Source organism: Cibotium barometz, chromosome 7 (genome assembly GCF_041138505.1).
Source record: "Cibotium barometz isolate CiBa-2024 chromosome 7, ASM4113850v1, whole genome shotgun sequence".
NCBI classification, from domain to species: domain Eukaryota; kingdom Viridiplantae; phylum Streptophyta; class Polypodiopsida; order Cyatheales; family Cibotiaceae; genus Cibotium; species Cibotium barometz.
This window is the reverse complement of record NC_141052.1, coordinates 5648318-5665686: the sequence shown is the minus strand read 5'-3', so window position 1 is coordinate 5665686 and position 17369 is coordinate 5648318. Positions and strand designations below refer to the sequence as shown.

The window sequence follows — 17369 nt, the reverse complement described above, 5'->3', positions numbered from 1 at the left end:
CATCACCTCTTTAACCCAATCACACATATTGAGCTCACCAGCCTCTCCACTTCAAAATTGAGATTCTTCCCCCCCCCCCCCCCCCCTCCCCCCCCACACACACAAAAAAATAAATAAATAAAGGCTGAAGAATTGAAGTACCCCTAGTATTAGTGTACTTTTTAAGGTCGACGTGCTCTCTAGGGCCTTCACACGTGCACCTCACCACGGCTCTTAAAAAACGGCATTCTAGTGTATTTGTACCCAGAATTAAGAAAATCCGGTTGAGATTTTAAGTAGCCCTTATTTTAAGGAATGATTTTCATATTTAAGATTTAAAACCGGCATATTATAGAACAAAAACCGGATAGATTTAAGATTTTTGTTCTTATTTTAAAAATATGGTTTTTTCGAGCCCTGCACCTCACCTCCATAGTTTTTTCCCATGATTTACCGCTAAAATTAGACAAATGCCAAGATTATAACTAACGTGTGTATTATTTTTGTCCCTTGAAAATAAAGACAATGTCAAATAGTAACTAGGATTTTTAAATTCTAGCAAGTGTCAGAAAAAAACCATCCTTGAGTGTAATTTTCATGGCTAGAATTGAGAAAAATCGATTGTAATTTTGCTCAGCCTTGAATTTAAAGATATTTTTTAGAATTTGAGTTACAAAATCGATTAATCGATGCATTTTGTCAATAAAAACTAATTGAACTTGAAGGTTGTCCTTTTTTTCACTACTTTTAAAAAAAAGTTTATTTCTAACACTAATTCTAGCCATGTAATATACACTTGAAACTAGGTTTTCTGAGCTCTTTACACGTTGCATTGGTTTGCTTCCCATGCTAGGCTCTAGAATTGAGGCAGAGGGTGTTTTTGATTGCATATCAAGGGTAGTGGGCACCTTGACTTGTGATATTTCATGGTGATTACATGGTTTTTATGATGGGTTATTTTTATTTTTGCTTATAACCGTGTTGATTTTATTGCATGTATCAATAAGTCTAGTATAAGTCCCTTTGTTTTATGATGGGTTATTTTTGTTTTTGCTTGACTTAATCAATAAGTCTAGAATATGGCCCATTGTTTTACTCTTTGTTATAATTAAAGTCTCCCTTGAATTTAGTATGCTTTACTCTCTCTCTCTCTCTCTCTCTCTCTCTCTCTCTCTCTCTCTCTCTCTCTCTCTCTCCCCCCCCCCCCCACACACACACACAGAGTCACTCACATGAGAATCTTTTTAGACAAATCTAACCCAAGATAAATAGGGCATGTTATTGTAACTAATCACTTGTTTAACCCGTTATAAGGATTTCGTTTTCAATGGACTGAAAAGGATGAGCAAAGTAGATGGGAAAACATACCTCCCACAACAGTTTCACCCTTTTGTTAAATTCTCCCACAAATAATGGGTAAGCTCTAAAATTTCTCAAAACCACACTTGGAATATGAACTTAGGTCATCACGCTATTTGATTTTGAAACCACACAATGTAATTGATTTTGAAACCACGTGTGCATAATCACATTTGAAGGTTATAATCTTTGATATTGAAACCACACTTGTGCTTGATGGTAATGGCATGCTGTTGATTTGGAGATCTCACTTGTCCAATAGATGCATATCAAACTTCAAAGTGATGCATCTCACTTGTGCTTGTTTTGATGATAATGGCATGCTATTGATTTGGAGATCTCACTTGTCCAATAGCTGCATATCAAACTTCAAAGTGATGCTATAGATTCTAAAATGTGAAGGCTCAAGCCTTTATTGAAAGGATTACCTATTCTTTGATTTCCTACCTTTTGGATCCAATCTAGAAAGGTGACTTCGAGGGTATGGTGTTCTTAAACTCAAATTTTCTAAATTGGAAGCATTTAGGTGAGTTAATTGTAAGATTTAAGAGTTGTTCACATGGCCACTTGAATGGATCTTGAATGCTACATTTCCATTAGCTCTAGTGGGATTTCTATACATTTAGGCAATCAGAGACACTGGTGACTTATATGAAATGAAAATCACACGAACCTAAGAAAGCCATTTTGCACATTCTTAAGTTGTTTTTGGAGATTCATAAGTTGTTGTGGGTATATGAAGAAATATTCATTGCCTACAACTAGAATAGCAAATATATAGCTAGGAGAGCTATATATTTGGAGCATCTAATCGAGCTATCAGTAGCCTATATTTTTATTATAGCCCAAAATTTGGTGTATCACATTGCAATTCATAGGCATGCATAAAAAAACCTAGCGAATCTATAGGTGAAGAATAGAGTAAATAAGTGTCAATTGATCATGAGAGAAAAATGGACAAGTCAAATATAGCATAATCTGAAGGCGAAGAAGATAATAAACAAGAATGATGCAAATGTTCATGTTAATTAAGTTTAAACTAGCATGCCAAACTCTTGGAGGTCTATCTCTATGGTAAAAGTTTCTTCAAGTTTACATATTTACCTGCATTAAAGACAATTTCTACCTAGATACTTATTCTATGAAATATTGGAATTTTGTGCAAAGTATTTATCAAATCAAATCTTATAGAGGGGAAGTTTAAATGCATAGAATGCTGAAGATCATATAAAAGAATGATGCCTTCATATGGATATTATTGAGATCTACAATGAAATACCATTTGTTGTGTTCTTTTTTTAAACACAAAATGTTACATACGTTTGGAAAAAAATATGCATTACGCTTTCATCATCATCTCACTTGTGTTTAAGTAAGGGCTCCCATTCTCCCATATCTTGATATGTAATATATTTGAAAGAGTGATGCGTGCCACACTGCTAGATGAGATGTCAAGTGGAGGGTGGTTGTGACTAGGACAACTCAAAGATGACCATGTGTATGTTGGGCCAATAGTGACATGTTTGTCTTTAGAATTTATATGCACTAAAGTTTTATGTGGCCATTCGACAGATTGTCATGATTGTGATCTTCTAGCTTAAGACTCTTTCTTTGGAATAAAATATATTCCCATAGAATATCAATAGTAAATCCAAAAGTAAAGTTCACTTGTGGAGCATATGAATGCTTTAATATTGTCCTTGATACATGCTTGCATATGCATGAAGACTACTCGTATGGATGTTTTTTAGAGAAGAAGGAATTCTCATTGATCTAGTTGGCTAGTTAACTCTTAAAAGCTTAAAGGGAAGGATGAGATCAATGAGGTTGACATTCGGTCTTTTATGTGCCATGTAATTGAGTGTGTGAAATTGATAGTTAAGCTAAACATGTAAAGGTAGGGTGTGAGAGAGCTTAATGAGATATGGACATCAATGATGGGGGATCACCATGATTTCTTTCACTAAATTGCTTGAAAATAGAAGAAGCAAAAAAAAGAGGAATATAAAGTCTTAATTGACACTATTTATGTCATCTTTGGAAATAGAATATATATTAATGGTTTGTAAAAAAGTGATTATGATATGCTTATTAAGAATTGTAAAAGATTCATATTGTTATGGTATGTGATAGGTTCATTATAAAAGAAATGTGTGAAAGTGATGTTCACTTACTATATCAAACCTATGCATCCTAATCATTTGGGCTAATTAAAAAACTTAAAATTCAAGAAAGTGAACTATTTTATATATGTATTAAGAAGTTTGGTCACAATTCAAAAACTAAGATGGAATTGATCAAATACATATATACAGTTGAGTTTTACCCATTTTATGATAGCTTTTTAAATGATTACCTTTTGTTTCTTTGAAAAATTTTCAAAACAATATCTTAAAAACAAAATGCACTATGGTTCCAATTTTTAAATGTAAATCAAACTAACATAGACATAATTTGAGCTTCATTTTTCAAACATATTTGTGTTACTCTAGTTTACTCTTTCATTACTTAATAGATTTAATCAAAAGAAGAATGATAATTCATCACTAAAAATCTAATTGACAAATTACTAAAACCCACTAAGGCTATTTTTTTCATTAACACATGGAATTAAGGGTGTAAATCTTAATTAACCTATCAAAATAATTTTAGTTATATTTCCTCTTATTCTCTTGTTGAATAAGTATCTAGGTAGAAACTGTCTTTAATGCAGATAAATATGTAAACCTACCTCTTGTTGAAAGCTTTCAAATTTGATTGTAAAATACCTACATATATAGAATCATAGAGACAAACTATAACTTTGTGAACTAAATACATCCCTCGATGGTTGTGCTTAGATGATACATTTGAAAATATAATACACAGACACATATATAATGCACACACACATACAAATAACTATATGTTTATGTAATGAAAATATCATACATGCACGTGTGCACACACACACACACACACACACATATAAATATGAAAATATATGTACACACACACGCACAGTGCACACACACACACACACACACACACACACACACACACACACAAAATATAACATTTCGGAGATTTTTTTTCCTATTGGTTTTTGAAAGTGGTAAGCAAGTTCTAAACTCTCTCTCTCTCTCTCTCTCTCTCTCTCTCTCTCTCTCTCTCTCTCTCTCTCTCTCTCTCTCTCATGGCAAAAATTGATGAGGTCCTTTTCTTTATGGCAAACTACTCTTTATAACTTCACTTAATGCTTTGAGATAGTTAATAATGGACCAAAATCCTTTGAAACATTAAAGGTTGATGCATTTACGAGATAGAGTACACAGAATGGCTATCCCCAATAGTCATAGTACCTTTAAAAATAAGAAGATCCAGGTCTCCGTCGTTAACCTCAAAAAGATTAATGTAGGCATGGTAAATGACTATTACCCGCTACCATTCACGGAGCATGCACTCGAACGAGTAGAAGGAAAGAAGCCCTACAGCTTCCTTGATGGGTTCTCGGGCTATAACCAAGTAGAAATAGACCCAAATGTTGCACATAAAACTGCATTTGCCATAGAGTGGGGTACTTATGTATACATAGTTATAAGTTTATTCACTTTCCAAAGCCTTTATGTGCACAACACACAAGGAATACCTTAGGGAATTCCTTGAGGTTCTCATGGATAACCTTTGTGTAAATTCCAAACAGAAAGCACATCTTTGGTGTCTTAGAAAGGTACAAGAAAAATGCAGATTATACCAAACATCCCTTAACCCATTCAAATGCCAATTTTTGGTAAGGGATGGAGTAATACTGGGCCACATTGTTTCTAAACAACATGGCATCTCCACCTTGCTGATGACAACAAGGTGAAGCTAATTCTTGAGCTTCCACCACCCAGCAACTTCAAGGGTGTCCAACATTTCATGGGACGTGCCAAATACTATAGACAATTTATAATCATGTATGCCGACATAGTGAGACCCTTGTATAGGCTACTCATCTTTAAGTGGACAAATGAGTGCTAAAAGACCTATAACACTCTCAAGAAAGCCCTAACAAGCACATCAATTCTAAGATCTCCAACTGGGATCTTATTTTCCATGTGTGCATAGATGCCTCGGCTTTTACAATTGGCTACATTTTGGCACAACCAGGTGAGCACAACATGGATTTCCTTGTTAGCATTTCCAACCGCCACAATTGAATAATACTAAACAAAACTACACCACCACAAAACGAGAAGGACTCTCAATGATCTATGCCATGAAGAGGTACTACCATTATTTGTTAAACAAATTTGTATTCTTCGTAGACCATCACGCACACTTCTCTACCAAGTCAATAAGTCTTGCTCCATGGGAAGAATAACCCGATGGCTCCTGATCCTTCTAGAGTTTGATTTCATGATGACCCTACAGAAAGGCTCACAACATGTGCATGCCGATGATCGCTTGTCGTGCATCCCCAATAGAGAACTATTGGTTGGAGTAGAGGACGAACTTCCTGATGCCCCGCTCTTCAAACTCAGTGTGGTTCCAGAACATGGCAAACAGATCACCCATTATTTAGCTAATGGTTTTTCCTCCCAGTAGAGACCTCTCAATCGATAGGGCACAACGGCTTGTCAAAAGGCAACCCCTTACCAACTGATTGCAAAAGGCAACTGCACAAGTTCAGCCAAGACGAAAACATGAGGTTTTATCCTCAAGAATTTGAATACGCCATCCTTGAGAAAGCCCACTCTGGGGGGTAGCTCAAGGACATTTCTCAACAGACACACCATCACCAAAAAAGTTCTACATGCCTACTTTGTTTGGAGATGCATCCGAATTTGTAAAAGGTTGCGATGAATCCTATCCCCAAGCCAATGGTCAAGCGGAAAAGCACCAATAAGATTATCTATGCTATCTTGACCAACACTATGGAAGCCTCACGCAATGACTAGGAACAGAAGTTATCAACTGCTCTTTGGGCTTACAAAACCGTCTACAAAGTCGACATCCACACGACACATTTTATCTTGACATACGGAACACACGTTGTCATGGCCATGGAATTCTCGCCTAAAGCAAGGTTATGCCATCAACTGGGCCGACCACTTTCATCATGAGCTCCACAATATCTTCATCAACCAGACCGGCAAGTTCGGGGCAGCTATGATCGTCACCAAAGTATGCTACTACACTACCTCCTAGGAAGTGCTCCTCGAGCCTTACAGTTACCAAAGCATTGCCACCCCAAACAGGCCCTCTCTGCACCCCACCCCAATAGTTGCTTCCTCCCTCACCGACTCTCCAACCCACGAGGCAGAAGCTAGACCAACAAGCCACTTCGAGCGAGACCTTTGTAGAATTTTTAGAGACAAACCTCATGGATACTCCCATCAGGCCAGCAGCCATAGGCCCAAGTACCAATCACGGTCATATTGAGCCTGCCTTGTTCAAAATCCCATCCCACACAGCACCCTCGAAAGTGCCCGGAGAACAGTCCAATTCAAAAGCATGTCCTTTTTCACATCCCATGAGGCACAAAACATCATGGAGGCACACCGCTAGATCTAGGAAGGCAACCTAGCTTTAGTCGAAAGATTTTCATAGGCCCTTTTCCACTCACAATGCCACCTCCCAAATTTCCCAACTGCCTTCGCCTCCCTTCTCAGAACCTGTGGTAGGGAACGAGGACATGATAGCTTATATGGCTCGACAAAAGGAGCAAACAAATACGGCATAGCAAGCCCTCCACCTGGAACACGCCGACGTCGCCCAGCTGGAGACCAAGAAAAGTGCAGTTCAAGAAACTTTCATCAAAGCTAAAGGCTAGACCCCAACCATAGCAAATCACAATAAGCACTGATGAGAAGAAGGTGGATTGCTTGATGGATGTGGCCACACTGACCTCTTGAACCTCGCCATCCCTCCCCAACCCAGGCCTCCTCAAGCTACAACACCACACCGACCTCTTGAACCTGGCCATCCCTCCCCAACCACCCCAAGCCTCCTCAAAGCTACAACACCACACCCTCCAACACAACCCTCTAGCACAACATTTTCCTCGACAAGGAGATCTCCATCATCCTCTCCAAGGTCCCTTACGCCTCCCACACCACCCTCTCCAAGGTCCCTTATGCCTCCCACACCACCCTTGTCATGCTCTTCTTCCAAAACTCCATTTTTCTCACCGAGCCCTCCACCATCTTCTGCTTTCCTCACCATGTCCTTTGCCTAAGCCTCCAATCCTGGTGTCACGTCCTTAACTTCTCTAACTACCTAGACAAGGGGGATTTGATCGAACTCTTTGTCCATAATAGTTATGCCCATACCTCGCCTCCATTAACATCATCACCTAGGGAATCTAGTGGATGCACACACATGGCCTCATGCCATTGATGACGCCTATTTGGACATCTCACTGTCGAGGCAAGCACTGCTTATACCCCCCTTGGAATCCGTGTATTATACCATCGCATCTGGAAGCAACTACAATTGATGCGGACCACCAAACACCACCTCTTCAACATGGTCCATCCCCAGGACATCTCTGCGAGGAATCTCGAGAAGCCCTGGAATTTTATCAATCCATAAAGCTTGCACTTGAAGTCAAGGATGAAGAAGAGGACACCACGAAAACTACTAAGGACAACAAAGATGATGATGTGTAGGTGGTCCCAATGTACCTCACCAAGGCCCTTCATCATCAAGCGGTTCCTCTTCAGCTACACCTACTTTGAGCCCCTCAACTAAAGGCAAAGAGAAGGAACAAGCCTCGGCACCTTTCCCCCTCAACCAGACCCTTTACCTTAACTACACCTCTCCTCGCCTTCACTTCACCACTTGCCACTCCTTCCCCTCAATATCCCCACCTGCCTCTCGAATCGTTGTCACCCCCCTCATCTCCCAAGCCAACCCTAGCACCCTCCTCTCTTGGGGACGTCCTCAATGAACTTGACCAAGGCCTCAATCTCACAAGCCGACCACCTTTTTCTCCCACCACAGATCTTGGAAGAAGGTGAGATCCTCGAAGCCCCCATCGAAGAATTGCAACAAATGCAACCCCCTAACTGTCCATTCAATTGGTGTGATCCTCTCGACGACATAGACATTGACCAAGCACTCAAAATATTAGACTAAAGGCAATGCCCATACCCTACCCTACCCCCAATACTAACCAGATGAGTGGTCGCCTTGACATAAGCCTCATCAAGTTTTATCTACAGCAGAAGTTCCAGCAGTGGTCACGATCTCATCGCAAGTGGGACAGTGGAGGATATAAGCAACCATAGGCTAGTGCCGCCCAATCACGCATGCTCTTATAAGCAAGCAACTTGTGTAGTAGCGACGTTCGTATCTTCTAAAGACCGGATATTGGAAGGAGTACTACTATGCCCTGTAATATCTCAGGATGAGTCCACTTTACTTTCCAGTCAAATGCAAATGGACTTGGGACACCTGGGACCTTTTTTACCAAGAGCTAGAGAAGAATCCCAAGCTAGAGTTTAACTTCCCTTCGATCCACCCCTTGTCGCTTCGCACTATGCACAAGTTTATCCAAGATTATGATGTTGTGCCAGACCCAGATTTGATGGCCACACCATCCACTTTTTCAATCTCATCATTGTACTTTTTGGTAGAATTCCCAGAATGGTACGATACGACAAAGGTCACGAAGGCCAACAAGACATGGCTTTCGATATCAACAAGGGTCTCACACTTCGCCAAATGCTCATCTCAGCTACTACAAGTGAGTACAATGGATGTAAAGCTGGCACATGCTCACTTTTGAGAATATATTCAAGTTACAAAGCCTTCCATCAAACCACCCAGTACACGAAGTTCCGCTTTGACTTCTACTAAAACTTTCGTGGCTTCTACCACTAGTCTCCCATGGAGCTTCACCAATTCTGAGGACAGAACTATGATTAGGAAGGGAGATATATTAACCACATTTGCTAACATTACTCCAAAATCGACAACTTCTTCAAGCCATATTTTTGTACCGCACAATGCGCTTCACATAAAATGATTATGGAAAATCTCTGAGCTTACAACTTGTGTAATGTCGAAAGATAGTCAAATACTGAGCTTACGACTTGTATAATGTTCGTGATGTACATTTAGGCTAGGAAAGTAGCTTAGACTAGCTTATTGGACCCCTGACATTCATTGAGCAACCGAGCATTGTACAAATGAGTATTATATATAAGACATTTTGACCAATAAGAAAACACATAATCCCATTCTTTAAGTCTTCTTGCTGTTGTGATTGAGTTGCTTATATGCTCTTCTCTTGTTCTTTGTTGCATGCATGTTTATGGATTATGTGGGTGAGTGATGGTGTTGATGTATGCTCTCTTCTCCTTCTATCCTTCTCTTGTCTACTCTTCCATGCTTTCACTCATTGTGGCATAGAAGTAGGGGTTGAGATCTCTCTCTTTGCTCCCCATACATTTGTATAGCTCCTTTGTAGTGGCAAGGAGGCAAGGTTGAGAACACTAGCTCTTCACAAGAGAGTTACTCTACGAAGAGTGGCTTAAGGTGCAAACTAGTATGACCTTGCATTCTCCTCTCCATCTCTCCATTTTGCAAGACTTGAGTGTTCTCTCCAGTGGACAGGAGGTCCATAACCTATAGAGGTACACCCGTCCCAGAGACAACTCCAAACCACGAATGATAAACCCTTCTAAGGTCTCTGTGATCTAGTGATTGGATATGGCAACGTCAATTTGTACAATCCTCTAACTAGTGCCCCTCAAATGGTGTAAGCACCCTCTCTAATCCTTCGTGAGCCTCTTCCAATCCAACAATGTGGGGAAGAGAGAGAGGTTGCCAACCAGTCCACTGAATATGTGTAGCTTCCTCAAGAGCTCTACCCTACTCATCCAAGGTCAAGTCATTTCACATAATGGGTTGGTTGTTAGCCTCAACAACTAACTGCACAGATATGTGAACCAAGAACCTCATCATGCAATCCCAAACTCGGAGAAGGCATCTAACCAAGGGGGAGGATGGGGGCCAATCCTCTACCTCCAAGATTATAGAACGTGGGTTGTATATCCACTCACCTCTCCTGACCGGAGAACACGTCGTAACCTACTGCATGAGAAATTCGTTTCATGGCTCAGTGTCCCAAAAAATCCTCGAACAATTATCTTACAAAGCAACGCCTTACATTGCATCTCTGGGTCTATGATATTCAATCCCCCCACTTGCTTGGGTAGGATAATGGTTTCCAAGCAACTCTAGCCCTAGTGTGAGAAAATTCCGAATGAGACGACATAACCAACCAATGCATCTCGTATGAAGAAACCAACAAGAAGTGAGAAACCAAGCACTCACCAACAGCACTTGGTTAACCAGGCTCTAGATGCCAAATCAAGCTTCTTACTTCTCCAATGCTAAAGTTTGCTTTTAATACTCATACTCCAATTCTGAAGTTTGCTTTTAATACTCATGAGCACATGCATAAACTGTTGTGCTCGGGGAAGCCAAGGTATCTGACAATGCATCCTCTCAATCCAAGTGAACCCCACATCCAAAGCCCAATCTACCTGCGGAGAATCACTAATCCCACAGACTTGTGCCAATTAATGGTGGCTCCTATTGCCAAACAAAACACCTCCAAGGCTGTCCGGAAGTTTGCTTTTAATACTCATACTCCAATTCTGAAGTTTGCTTTTAATACTCATGAGCACAGGCATAAACTGTTGTGCTCGGGGAAGCCAAGGTATCTAACAGTGCATCCTCTCAATCCAAGGGAACCCCACATCCAAGCCCCAATCTACCTGCAGAGAATCACCAATCCCACAGACTTGTGCCAATTAATGGTGGCTCCTATTGCCAAACAAAACACCTCCAAGGCTGTCCGGAAGGCACAAAGACATGCATGTGAGGCCTCTAAAAACATCGCGGTATCATCTACTAGCTCCGAGTCCAATAACTCTTCCTTTTGTATGTAGAGGCAAATTGAAGCCCGAGACTCTTGGGTAGGCCGAATGAACTTGCTCATAGCCTCCGCCACTATGAGGTATATTAAGGGAGCTACGAGGCATCCCTACCGCACCAAGCGAGAAATCTGAAAACGCTCACCATGTCTCCTGAATGCTAAAACTATGCCATGGCCCTTCCTATCCAAGCATGAGACCCCTTTGATCCAGTCCTAGGAAAACCCCATATGTGCCATCGTATCTTCCAAGAAGTCCCAATCATCCACTCTGCCATATGTTTTTTCAAAGCCAGCAGGAGGATGGCAAGGGTTGTTGGCTAGATTTAGCCCACTCTACAACTTTCCAAAATGAGAGGATAGCAAATATACTCCTTACTTGGAGAAACCTATGTTGTGTCACATAAATAAACCTTTGAAGAACAGGCTCTAACCTCATACTCAATGCTTTAGCTAAGATTTTATATGTAGATCCAAGTGATGAACCTCCACTATTTGATGTTGGTCTTATCCCCATCTTTTGGGATAAGGTGGATAGACCATCTGTGAGAAAGGGGCACATCGTACATGTACGCCACATTGCCTGTAAAGAAACAGCGATCTCATCCCCAATATGGTCACAAAATGATATAAAAAAGGATGGGGAGGGACCACGTCCCCTAGGCATTCTCCTTTTGTTGGAAGAGCCTGCAATGCATATCTCGGCTCATCTTTCAAGAAAGGCCCAAACTTTCAGTTGTGCAACATCTCTATGCCGAGAGGGAACCTCTGCAGAAAGCAAAACTCCATAAAAAAACTTTGCGATACTCCTACTATGGGTAGGCCCATGTGCTAAGAAGTGTTTGTTGCATCTGTCACCCATCTGTGCGTTAGCATACAACGAAAACTCTGCCCGCCTATCCATGGCCCTCTGTAGACAATGCATATCTCGGCTCATCTTTCAAGAAAGGCCCAAACTTTCTGGTGCGCAACATCTCTATGCGGAGAGGGAACCTCTGCAGAAAGCAAAACTCGATAAAAAATCTCTGCAATACTCCTACTATGGGTAGGCCCATGTGCTAAGAAGTGTTTGTTGCATCTGTCACCCATCTGTGTGTTAGCATAAAACGAAAACTCTGCCCACCTATCCATGGCCCTCTGTAGACAATAGGTCTGGGATCCAAGGAGACTAGATGCTTCTCGGATGCTTCTCATGTTACCTCTGACACACAGCAATCCTGCACTTGATAGCTCTGTCCTTGTCCAGGGCTTCATGTTCTTGTCCAAAGCAACAGTTAGATAATATTGGTTGGTCCTCCGCAGGGCCAAAGCAACTCAGTCGAGGGTCAGAATCATCACACGATCTCCAAATCCCTCTAACCTCATGTGAAATCTCTGCATCCAAATAAACAAAATCAATTATACAGACACGAGGGGATGCCATCTGATTCCCCATCTCCCTAAAACACAAAACAACCGGCCAATGATCTGACTTGGTGGTGCCAGGCATGATAGCAATGGTGCCTCCCCTATCCAGGCCCCAATCACCTACATTAAACCTATCCAATCACCTACATTAAACCTATCCAATCATACCAAGATACATACATCCCCGCTTCTGCAGTTATGCCAAGAGTAAGATAAAGAGTTAAGCCTCCTAGTCGTCCTCTGTCCACCAGTCCCTGCCATAGAAGGAGAGCGTGAATCTTTTCCATGAGGCTCTCTCCAAGGGGTGTGTTCTACCCTCACGACCACCCTTTTTGTCAGAGGACTGCTCAACCATGTTAAAATCCCCTCCCCCTATTCCCTGATCTGTCTAGGGGAGGAGGTTTGTGATGGTGTTCCAAAAGGACATCCTCACATTAGGTGCATAAATATTGATGCCCAATTTCTGACCCTCATGCATAACCATAATCCACTGCACCCTAGCAGGTATGGTAACAGCATATCCAATAACATGAGGCATAAGTGACGATGCATAATACCATGTACCGAGGCCCTGAGATCCTTGTTGCAGTGGCATAGTGGGAAAGTATCCGGTAACCCTCATGACCTATTAAGAAGACCAAAATGGGAAGGTCATCCCAAAGGCTGAGGAACTCTTGTGGCCTGTTGGGGAAGATAAGGGAGGGGAGGGGAGGGGAGGATGTGGGTAGGGGAAGGGGAAAGGGAAGAGGAAATCGCTATCCATATAGGTGGGAGTGAGGATCAACTGGAGTCGACCAACGGAAAACCTGGAAACATTCCTAGATGCCCATATTGTATGGACACAGGAAGATTGGGGTTAGATGGAGCTTTTAGATTGGCCTAGCAGACACTTCTTCCTCCCAGGTTGCAGCCAGATGGAAATTTAAAATTGGCCGATCGGACTCTTAATCCTCCCAGATTGGAGTCAGATGGAGCTTTAAGATTGGCCAATCAGACTCTTCATCCTCCTACGTTGCAGCCAGCCTCCTGATAACCTGATTCAAATTCAAACCAACCCACTTGCAAAGTCCTAGCACCAAGGAAGAGAGACCTTGGCAACCCTTGATCTGACACAGTTTGGCATTTTGACACGCAGTTTTATATCCCTTGGAGTGCTTAGGATTCTGCCCCTGCCCAATCTTAAAAGAGTTTCTTCTTTCACATTACAACAAATCAGCAGGGCAAGCATATCGTGTGATTGTGCGGCAGCCGGGACCACATTTTTACCATTGTCTCAGCCATCCCTTGAGAGTTCCCCATCTGCATGCAACACAGTGTTATAAAGTCTTCAAGCTATTGATGACAGTGTAGCTAACCCCATGGATTCTCAGGTAAGCTTGAGGTGATTTCTTATGCTGCACTGTTCATGGTGCAAAAGTCAGCTCATGATTTGGTTGTCATATGAGAATCTAAACGTCTTTACACGAGCATGACCCCTCCTTAAACTGATGTATGCAATATGCATCTGCAATTATAACCTCCCTTTTCTCAACCTTGGATATGAATTTGGCAGCATTATGGCAATCAGCACACATTCTAAGGTTCTTTGATACCCGGATGGTTGTGCCCATAGGCGTACATAGAAGTCCCAAAGCTATGGCCAGTCTTTCGCAGTGCCCACATAGTGCATCTTCATAGCCTTCATTTGATAACAAAGTCAGTGGATCTAATTCCTGTTGCAGTACACACTCGTCCTTCTCCATCTGAGCGCTCAATGACTTTAACTTTGCATAAATATCATCGCTTTGTGGATGGCTTTTATCTCCAACAACAAAATCATGCACCTTGTTGCCAATCTCAATGAAAGCCTTCCCCGGTTTCTTCCAAACCCTTGCCTGTTTTTTCAACTCTTCTACTCTGTCTGCGTTCTCCCACATGCCAGCATTTACATAAATATTAGACATAAGTACATAACTTGCTGGGTCTTTGGAATCCAATGCAGTGACATGACGAAAGCAACGCTCACCCAACCCCACATCACCTTTTTTCCTACAATTGAAAAGCAAAGATTTCCAGCCCACAATGTTGGATTGGAATGGCATGTTTTCAAGCAAGGATTCTGCCTCCTGTAAACGCCCCGCTCGACCCAAAAGGTCAGCCATGCACACAAGATGTTCCACTGTTGGAGATATGCCATACTCTTCTGTCATTACGTTATAATGATGCCAGCCTTCATCAACCAGGTTCACATGGCTGCATGCAGACAGAAGGCATACAAATGTAACACTGTCCGGTCTACACCCTTCTTGTTGCATGGTCAGGAAGTGCTTAAAAGCCGTCTCATAATTGCTATGCAAGGCATATCCTGCAATCATGGCATTCCATGAAACGACATCTGGCTTTGGAAGTTTGTCAAACACCCTCTGAGCATCCATGAGACTCCCACATTTGGCATACATTGCAATAAGAGTATTCCCAATAAAAGCATCCAAGTCCAACCCGCTTTCAATGATGCTAGCATGAATAAGCTTGCCCTGATCTAAAGCTGCTATGCTAGAACAAACCTTTAAGATGCTAACAAAGGTGCCTTGGTTTGGTTCCACTCCTGCATGTAGCATGTCATAAAAAAGCTGCAAAGGTTCTTGACAATGACCCTGCTGAGCATATGCGTTCATCATTGCACTCCAAGTTACAACATCACGATCTGGCAACTTGTCAAACACACTCTGAGCTTCCAATAACCTCTCACATTTGCCATACATGTCTATGAGAGCATTGCCAACAGTAAGTTCTGCCTCGAGCCCACTTTCGACTACGTGACAGTGGATCAGCTTGCCATGTTCGAAAGCGGCTTGACTGGAGCAAGCTTTCATGAGGCAGATAAATGTGACCCTGGTTGGCTCTAAACCATCCAATTGCATGCTCTCGAACAGTTGCAGCACAGCCTCCCCATGCCCACTTTGTGCACCTCCCAGGATCATAGCATTCCATGTCACAGTGTTGCGATTTGGAAGTCGGTTGAAAACCCTAAATGCATCCTCAAGGTTCCCACAGTTAACATACATAACAATTAGGGCACTGCCAATGAACACATCCGATTCAAAACCTCGTTCGACAATCTCAGCATGTATCAGCATGCCATGTTCTACAGCTATAGAGCTGTTACATGCTTTCAATATGTTGAGAAATGTCACAGAGTTCGGATCAAGGCCTTCTTTCAGCATGTTCTCAAAAAGGCAGAAAGCTTCCCGACTGTGCCCAAGCTCCGCACACCCTTCAATCATTGCACTCCATGTCACCACATCCCGCAACGGCATGTTGTTAAACACCAGAAGTGCATCGTTGAGGCATCCACATTTGCTGTACATGGCAATGAGGGTGTTGCCAACCTTCACATCTGCCGTAAAACCTGTGTCCACAATGTGGGCATGTATCAGCTTGCCTTGTGCCAAGGCGGCAGTGTTTGCACATGCCTGTAGGACTGCAACAAAAACATGCCCATCTGGATCTATACATGCTTTTTGCATCTGGTGATACAACCGGACAGCCTCTTCATCTTGGCCATTCTTGGCATTGGCAGAGATGACGGCACTCCATGAGAACACATTTGGATTGACTAGTTTGCTGAATGCTTCGTTTGCCTCACGCAAACTCCCACTGGATGCAAACATCCGAATGACACTGCTCCCAATGAAGGCGTCGGACACATAACCCAGCCTTTCAATCAGGCCATGTACTTCTCTGCCTGCTGTGAGATTTTTCGTGTCAATACAACTTTGGAAAAGACGGTTCAAAATGGCTGGAGAAAGAGGGGACTGTGGCTGATCCGCTGTCTGACTCGCACCTTTTGCCAAGTTTTCAATAAATTCATAGCTCCCAGCTTGCCTGCACAGTTGCAAATTCCTACAGGCTCAGATAGGACTAATGTTGAGGTGATACTACTTATTTTGAGACATTAAAATGCTACCATAACAATAAGCTCATAATGCTGAACTCAGAACCTGAATTGATTTTTGCTAAGGTGTCGTGTGTTCACGGGGGCATCTTTCATGTATGCACTGCGCAGATCATCTTGCAGCTTCAGGTGCTGCTGCAGATGCAAAGTCAAATATATGAATGATAAAACATAGGACATGAAGCACGAAAAGAGGGATTTTTCCCTTTTTTCTAAAGGAGAAAAAAACTACCTTCTGTACTATGGCGGCCTTGCAGGAAGGGTGTGCAGCAGGGTTTTCCCCTGATTCTGATGTTGTACTGCAGATCTCATTTTCTCTCAAGAGAACGGGAGGGGGCGCAGCTGCTAACATCGTTGCACCTGCAGGCATGACAATGATGATGCGTAGAGAGAGACGGTTTCTTTTTGCGATGTAATATTTGATGGGTGAGAGTTGGAAGTAAGACTCGATCAGGAGACCTTCCCGTAAGGACACTGCTTGGTACAAATAAAAATCTCATTACCAAAACAAAAAAAAATGATGTAAACAAGCATTTTTCAATCTCAATAATTTTTTGGCCTTGTTGAAACCTTTTGATGCATTTCAACGATTGCCGTGCAATTACGATGCCTCTTTCCAACCATAGATCTCTCTTGAAATATGTGTCATATAGCTATTCTCTCTCTCTTTACTCCTCCTCAAGCCTAACACTGTGGCACCTTCCCACTTTCAATCTTTCTCTCTTCGCTTCTCCCAATTGGGGGTGTCACCTCCACCTAGCCTATAGTCTACCAAAG

At 42.1% G+C, this 17369-nt stretch overlaps 1 protein-coding gene across 2 annotated transcripts; it reads right to left on the bottom strand.

Annotated features, from left to right (window-relative positions):
* Positions 1-11630: 11630 nt before the first annotated feature.
* LOC147636619 (putative pentatricopeptide repeat-containing protein At3g15130) lies at positions 11631-17101 on the bottom strand. Of its 2 annotated transcripts, none has more exons than XM_086800064.1 (3): positions 16825-17101; positions 16639-16727; positions 11631-16522 (listed from the first exon to the last, which is right to left on the bottom strand). In XM_086800064.1, the coding sequence occupies exons 1-3, from the start codon at positions 16960-16962 to the stop codon at positions 14107-14109; spliced, it is 2643 nt and encodes an 880-aa protein (XP_086656190.1). In that variant the 5' UTR covers positions 16963-17101; the 3' UTR covers positions 11631-14106. The 2 variants fall into 2 exon arrangements, with proteins under 2 accessions (XP_086656190.1, XP_086656191.1); XM_086800065.1 differs by having other exon boundaries at positions 16639-16724; positions 16825-17019.
* Between the last annotated feature and the right edge of the window lie 268 nt (positions 17102-17369).

Bases quoted from the DNA above. Each gene is read 5' to 3' on its own strand.
- LOC147636619 (XM_086800064.1), bottom strand. From the start codon at position 16,962: ATGCCTGCAGGTGCAACGATGTTAGCAGCTGCGCCCCCTCCCGTTCTC. The intron at 16,728-16,824 runs GTAGTTTTTTTC...TTGCATCTGCAG, and splicing joins AGGCCGCCATAGTACAGAAG to CAGCACCTGAAGCTGCAAGA. The intron at 16,523-16,638 runs GTTCTGAGTTCA...GCAACTGTGCAG, and splicing joins CTTAGCAAAAATCAATTCAG to GCAAGCTGGGAGCTATGAAT.